The sequence below is a fragment of the Cryptomeria japonica genome, chromosome 7 (genome assembly GCF_030272615.1).
Source record: "Cryptomeria japonica chromosome 7, Sugi_1.0, whole genome shotgun sequence".
In the NCBI taxonomy this organism is placed as follows: Eukaryota; Viridiplantae; Streptophyta; class Pinopsida; order Cupressales; family Cupressaceae; genus Cryptomeria; species Cryptomeria japonica.
In genome coordinates this window covers 39018883-39026479 of record NC_081411.1, presented here as the reverse complement: position 1 = coordinate 39026479, position 7597 = coordinate 39018883, and the positions used below count along the sequence as shown (strand labels likewise).

General features: G+C 32.2%; 1 protein-coding gene across 1 annotated transcript; it reads right to left on the bottom strand.

The window, feature by feature from the left end:
- Positions 1-5089: 5089 nt before the first annotated feature.
- LOC131056293 (short-chain dehydrogenase reductase 2a) lies at positions 5090-6364 on the bottom strand. Its single transcript, XM_057990642.2, has 2 exons — positions 6201-6364; positions 5090-6005 (listed from the first exon to the last, which is right to left on the bottom strand). The coding sequence occupies exons 1-2, from the start codon at positions 6236-6238 to the stop codon at positions 5228-5230; spliced, it is 816 nt and encodes a 271-aa protein (XP_057846625.1). The 5' UTR covers positions 6239-6364; the 3' UTR covers positions 5090-5227.
- Positions 6365-7597: the final 1233 nt, after the last annotated feature.

Sequence of the window (7597 nt, the reverse complement as noted above, 5' to 3'; positions counted from 1 at the left end):
ATGCCATAGTTCAAGTCTTGAAGAAATGGAGACATTATTTTTTACCTAAGGAATTTGTGTTGTATATTGATCATCAAGCCTTATAGTATTTAAATAGTCAGAGTAAGTTGAATCAAAGACATATGAGATGGGTAGAGTTTTGGTAGAGTTACACCTTTGTGTTGAAGCATAGAAGTGGAAAGTCAAAAAAAGTAGTTGATGCATTGAGTAGGAGAAGGAATTTGCTAACAGAGATGTGAGTGACAGTGTTAGGATTTGAAGAGTTGAAAACATTGTATGTTGATTACCCAGATTTTGCATAAACCTTGGAAAGAATGTAGAGAACCTGTTATAGTGGACAGAAGGCAATGATTGGATTATTTCATTCAAGATGGAATGTTATTCAGAGGAGTTCAGTTGTGCATACCTAAGATTTCTATGAGGGAGAATCTGATAAAGGAGAAGCATAATGGAGGATTAGTTGGACACTTTATTATTGACAAAATAGTAGCATTGGTGAGTGAACATTTCTTTTGGCCTCAGATTCATAAGGATGTTAGTTAATTTGTGCAAAGTTTTAGAGTTTTTCAAGTTGCAACAGGTAGTAGTCAGAATGTGGGATTGTATACACTTTTGATAGTATCAGAGAGACCTTGGGAGGATATAAGCATGGATTTCATAATTGGATTTCTTAAGACATAGAGGGAATGATTCTATATTTTTGGTGGTGGATAGATTCTCTAAGATGGTGCATTTTATAGCTAGTAAGAAGACATCATATGCAATACATGTAGCTAACTTATTCTTCAAGGAAGTGGTGAGATTGCATGGATTACCTAAGAGCATAGTTTTAGACAAAGAGACTAAGTTGGTTGGTTATTTTTGGCGAACACTTGAAAAATGATGAAGACAGATTTGAAATTGAGTTCTATTTTTCACTCATAGACTGATGGACAGATAGAAGTAGTAAACTGGAGCTTGGGAAATTTGTTGAGATGCTTGGTTGGAGAAAAGACCGGAAGTTGGGATTTTATTCTTGCACAAGTAGATTTTTCCTACAACAATTCAATAAACAGGAGTACTGGAAGAGAATCTTTTGAAATTGTTATTGAAGCACACCCTAGAGGTATATCAGAATTAAGAGATATTAGTAATGAAGACAAGAGAAGTGCAAAGGAAGAAGAATTTGTGGATCATATGAAGGACTTACATATTCAAATTAAAAAACATTTGGAGGACATGAACATTAAATATAAGGAGAAAGCATATGAGAAGAGAAGACCCAAGGAATTTAAAGTTGGTGATGAAGTGATGGTGTATCTGAGAAAAGAAAGATTTCTAGTTGGAGCCTATAATAAGTTGGAGATGAGAAAGTCTAGACCTTGCAATATCTTGAAAAAATTGAGTTTCAAAAATGCAAATGAAGTGGAGTTACCAAATAGTTTGAGTATTTCACCTATATTCAACATTGCAAATCTACATCAGTATCATGAATTGGAATTTAGGGAAGATAGTATTGTATATTTGGAGAAACAGTTGCCCTAGAAGGAACCAGAGTAGATTGAACAAATTTTGGATGGAAGGATTGGACGTAATACCCAGAGCAGTCAGTACATGGAGTATCTTGTGAAATGGAAGGACAAACTAGTTGAAGACTCATCTTGGATTTCTCATGAAGAGGTGGACCATCTTGGTTTTCCTTCGACCCTAGCAAAGTGAGACTCACTTTTTCAACAACCCTAGATGTTCGATGTAGGAGCATCCCGATTCTTGACAATCTTGCATCAACCAAAAACATTTCTTCTCAGTTTGTTTTCTATTTTGTAGTTTCAAGATTTCTTCTTACATTTCCTTGCATTTTCTCACTAGATCTTGTGGATTTGTATTTTTCTTGAAGACATAATCATCTTCCTTATTTCTAACCCACAAATAATTTGGATCATTTTTCATCAAGTTATCAATTTCGGATTCTAAGATAATTTTTTGGCTGAGAACCTCGAAACCGCTTGGACCTATTTTCTATTGGTGAATCTTGCAGATCCTTTTCATAGATTGTGGGCCCCATTTCATGGATTCCAATGTTCATTGACATGTGGCCAAACTTCCCTTTGATTTGCACTTCATCCTTTGGATTTTCTAGGGGAATCTCTTTGGTGGAGGCTGACCTATTCATTTTACATGTTTAATCTTGTCCTTCAACATTTGATCCTTTTTGGGCCAACCGAATCTCCTTGTATCATATAAATAATATTTATTTCTAACAATATAGAAATTATTTCTATTACATCTCTTGTGTGGATGGTATTTGGTCACCCATGTTGAATATTAATTATTTTGGAACCATCATCTTGGGATAGAGGTGAAATAAAGGAACTAAAAATATCATCTTGTTAAGAAGATATGGCTTAAAAAATAGTAAGCATGCGCGAGAGGGAAGAGGAAATCACAAATTGAAGAATCATGTGTATTTCACAGAGTTTGAAAGCCAAAAACTTATTAGTAGAACCAAAATCTGATGTAGGATTTTTTAACAATTTGAGGCAAAATGGAAAAGAACAATTGTGGAACAAAGCAAGAGAGAATTCTTTGTGAGAAAGGCCTATGAATAACATAACATTTCAACTAATATATTGATACCCTAATCATATGGTATGTGTTATTTATCCTTCTCAAAGGTATCATGACAAACATGCACAACAAAATTTAAATAAATGGTAAATGGGAAAAAGCCTAGACACTAGAACTCCAATAGTAAATATGAATAAATTAGAGATAAATGTTAAAGATTGTTATTATCTATGTCCATCAAAATTATAAAGTATTTTAAAAAAAATATTAGATAATAAGATGGTAGGCTTTTCCTTTTAGATTTTTAAAAAAAAAATTGACTTCCATAATCATTATCTCATGCTAAAATATTGTCTCCTATTAGAAAATATTATTGAAGCATCTAAATTATCCTACTGCATAAAAAATGATTATTCTCAATGCAACAACAGACTATTTATTTATTTATTAATCAAAGCATAATAACAAATAAAATAAATTATAATCTAAAAGTAGGACTGCAAAGAAAAACAATAAAAGCATAATAACAAATAAAACAAGTGCCACATAGTGGCAAGTACTTGCCTCTTGATTTGTAGTTGAAATAGTAATTTTTGTTATAGTTATTGAATTTTTTTATTAATTATATAACTAATATAGTGTTGGACTATGATAAATTACAATTTTTTTGGTAGATAACCTTCTTGCTATGCGAGGATTAAATTGTTATTGACTAGGTATATATTAGTGATTATTTTACAAATTGTAGAAGTCCTATAGCATTTATATGGTGCAAGCATCCAATAGTTTTACTATTAGATGCATGAGTTATATTTTTTATGTCTATTATAAACTCTATCATAGTACATGCAATTTTGGGCCACTTTAGATCATTGTTGTGTGACATGAGGGCTTCTCTTAGTGCAACATTAATGTGGCTATAATTATAAAATATTTGGTGAATAGCACATTAACAACTATATTTGAATTGTGCTATGTGGAGGTTCTACATTATAGTGTATAGATGAAGACTTTATGATCTTTGGTGTCCAAATGTCGTATACTAATTAAGATTTCAGAAAATGCAACAAAAAAGTGACTTGTTATATATATATATATATATATATATATATATATATATATATATATATATATATATATATATATATATACTGTAAATGTAATTATTTAATTCCTACAAGAATCTCACTAAAACTTATTCATCTTAAGTCTGTTGCAGAGATATGATACCAAGTAATGGTAGGAGGGACAATCAAACTAAAGCATTTGATCCTCGTCCTCTTAGACAAATTGTGAAGTAAGGGAACCTTGATTATAGGATCATTGGTTCAATGGGTGAAAAGCCTTGAACGGGAGCACAAAATACCCTATTTCATTTGTTGTTTAGGTCTACAGTAAAAATACTCTTACGATCTTGGTCAAGAGAAAAGAGGAAGTTAAAGATCAAGTTAAAATTCTATGGTAATTTTATTCTCAATTTATGAGGATTATGTTACATCTAACCCTTGGTTTCTACAGTTACCGAGTTAATCCTTAGAAAATTGAAAGTTAGATATAATGAAAAGATTGAGTACATTCATGTGATCAACATACCATGGGTATGAAAAATAACTACTTACTTATCATTGAAAAAATAAGACAAGCTAATTATAATGTAAATGGAAAGTGGACAAGAAAAGGATCTACTAATCTATTTTGGATTTTATTATCATAGATAGTAGACATATAAATATAAGAGGTTATAATAGTTAGAACACTTGAGATATTTGAAGGGAAAAGTGTTTACAAAGATAATGCTAGTATGAAGATACTAATCAAAAGGAAGTATAGATAGGTTGGGATGAAGGAGAAATTAAATGTTTTAATGAGGCAATGTTGTGGGTTGTTTAGAAAGATTGATTAATATCATTTTAAATTTGATAAATTATTATGTTTAAATTAAATAAGAAATTCAAATTATAAATAATTATTTATTTTTATGTAATTAAATAATGAAAAGCTATAGATAAAAAAATATTAATACTATTAAATTTGTTTTAAATTATGAATTTTTTTTAAAATAAATTGTTAGAAAAGTCCATAATATTTATCCTTCTTCTATTTGTTTAATTTCATATTAAATTTAACAAATTATTATGTTTAAATTAAATTAAAGATTAAATTAATATGGATATTTATCTTTTTTGCCAAAAAAAATATTATTGAAATTTAGTTTAGTTTGATTATAAATTAAAGAATATTTTAAATATAATACATATTTTTAAAATATAAGAGGCAAAATAATATTAGCCAATCATTTGCAACAAAAATAATTTTTGTAAATTATGTGCATGTATACTATAAAATAAGTTAAAAAATTTTAAAGAAAGAAAAATAATTGATTTTCATTGATCTAAATAATTTTTTTTAATAACCATATATACACAACAAATGAATTTTCATTACAATAGTATTGCCTAACAACAAGTAATAATAAATGATAGTCTAAAAGTAAGACTAACAAGATGCCAGTACACCATATTACAAGTGCTGGACCAATCAGTTCACGAAACAAAGAGGGAAGACCATAAAATTGTACAAGTAGTTGATCCAATCAGCTAACTAAACATAACAAGATAAGGCGCAGAATATATGATCATTGTATGCTGACATCACAGAGATAGACAAGAATCCAATCTGATTAGCGGTATAAACCCCACTCATGGTTCACTACGCTTGACCCGCCATCAACCACAAGATTATGGCCGCTCACATACTTAGATTCCCCACTCGCTAAATACAAGGCCGCCTCTGCAACATCGTCTACCCTAAGCGTGGGCCCCTTCATGTTCCCCACGCTGTCACAGAACGCCTCCAGCTTGGCCTTATCTTTTTCCTCGGAGTACTCCATGGTGAAACCTGTAGCAATTCCTGAAGGAGAAACATTATTCACTCTGATCCCATATTTCCCCAGCTCTGCCGCCCCATTTTTAGTTAGCCCTAAAATGGCATGCTTTGAGGCTGTGTACGCGTAAGGAGCAGCTCCTCCCAAAGTCCCCGCAATACTGGCTGTAGAAATTATGCAGCCCCTTTTGTTGGGTATCATAACGCGAGCAGCGTGCTTAATGCCGTGCATTACTCCTTTTACATTGATATTCATCACTCGCTCAAATTCTTGCATATCATACTCTGCAACGCTCGACTTTTGGGAGTCTCCTGTTCCGGCGTTATTAAACATTATGTCCAGTTTGCCGTGGATTTCCATGGCCAAATCCACGGCTGCGCTGACGTCTTGCTCTTTGCTAACATCACAGTGAATGAATGTCGCCATTGGAGAAAGGGATTGAGCCGTGTGTTTTCCTGCTTCTTCCGCGATGTCTGCAATTATGACTTTGGCCCCATGTTTTGTGAAGAGGCGAGCTGTTGCTTCTCCGATGCCTGCCGCACCCCCTGTGATTATTGCAACCTTGCCCTCTAATCTGTGATAAACATGGCAGCAGATTATTAAATCTAATATAGGACTCTGCTACAAAAACAATTTCTGTTATCAAAAATACCCTCCTCTGTAGATTTAAGAGCTAAAAGGGCAGCAAAATCGCAGGTAATATAGAATTTCATTAAGACGATTGCGTATCAAAGACTTGAAAATAATGAACAAATACAAGCTCCCCTACCTTCGCTGTGCAATAGCCACTGTATCTTCCGTAGACATTGTTTTTTGAAGTAGATTCTGCAGAGGAAGTTTTACAGGATAGGGAAGTAGATTGTGCAGAGGATAGGGAGGTAAATTATGCAGGGTAAGTTTTACAGGATAGGAAAGTACATCGTGTAGAGAAAATCCTCATTTCCCATTATAAATTTCGAGTGCGTGCCACGTGTCTAGATAAGGCGCAGATAGAGAATGAGATTTTCTTTTTTAGTTTTTATTTTTTAGTTCTAGATAAGGTGCATATAGAGATTGGTTTTTTTGGGGTTTTTTTTGGATTTTTTGAGGAGGTCCAGCGAGCACAGTCCAGCAAGGGCATGAAGTCCGCTAGTTGTCCTTGATCCTTGGTGGGCTCATTTAGAGAATTTCAACTTCACCAGTAGACCAAGGACCAATTGACTAGAGAATGAGATTTGACGGACACCATAAACATAAATGTGATCTCTGTGTGATGCATACGGGTAGTGGTTGGGATACATACTGGTAGGGTAGTAGTTGGGATACATACGGATAGGGTAGTGGTTATAGCTATTTTGAGGATTTTTTTTGTTGTTGTTTCTAATTATTGTTTTGGCTTCTAGGTATCTATTCCATAGTAACAAGGCACCTTTTGGATCTTAATGCATGTAAAGGTCAAAAAATACACTTTCCAAAGTGTCATATGATACCTACTTAAAAAATGCTCCAATAACCATGGACTTAAAATTGTCAATACTTATGCACAAATACCTTCCTAATTTTTCCCAATAATCATGCACTTGGTAACTAATGCTCTTCCCCTATGTGTTGAAAAGTGTAAAGGAAAATAATACCTTTCCTAGGATAATTAAATGAACTCTTCACCTTACATTAAATATGTTTGTTATTTGATTAGTGGAAATGTGGAAATTATTAATTCTTATCAAGGAAGAAAATTATTGCATTCATTTAATTCTATTCTTTAATTAATTTAACCAATTTTTTATACAATTAAAAATTAAAAAAATTTATAATTTATATTTAATTTTTATGTCAAATAATTATAATTTTTTTTAATTTTTAAAATTAATCATTACAATAAAAAATTCAATTTTTACAATAACAATGACACATTTAATTTAAATTTACTCCTCTAAAAAAATGAAATGACATAAGGTAGCTTTTAATTTATTTTCCCTATGACAACTAACAAATTATCAAAACATTATATCAAAAACAAATTGAAAATTTGTGTAGAAAACCGCATTGAGAAAGGTGATAAAAACGCGAGAGGAGGGGATTAGGATTTATCCCCTACATGGATCTTGGGATGTTAATGTTGGCCCAGTTTGCCGTTGCGTCAAAAGACCGATCTATCAATGCCAAATATAAACTTTAGAGATATGG

What these genes read in the sequence shown, in the direction of transcription:
- LOC131056293 (XM_057990642.2), bottom strand. Translation starts at nt 6,238, where the DNA reads ATGTCTACGGAAGATACAGTGGCTATTGCACAGCGAAG. An exon ending in GTGGCTATTGCACAGCGAAG is followed by an intron (nt 6,006 to 6,200) that starts GTAGGGGAGCTT and finishes TGTTTATCACAG; the next exon opens with ATTAGAGGGCAAGGTTGCAA.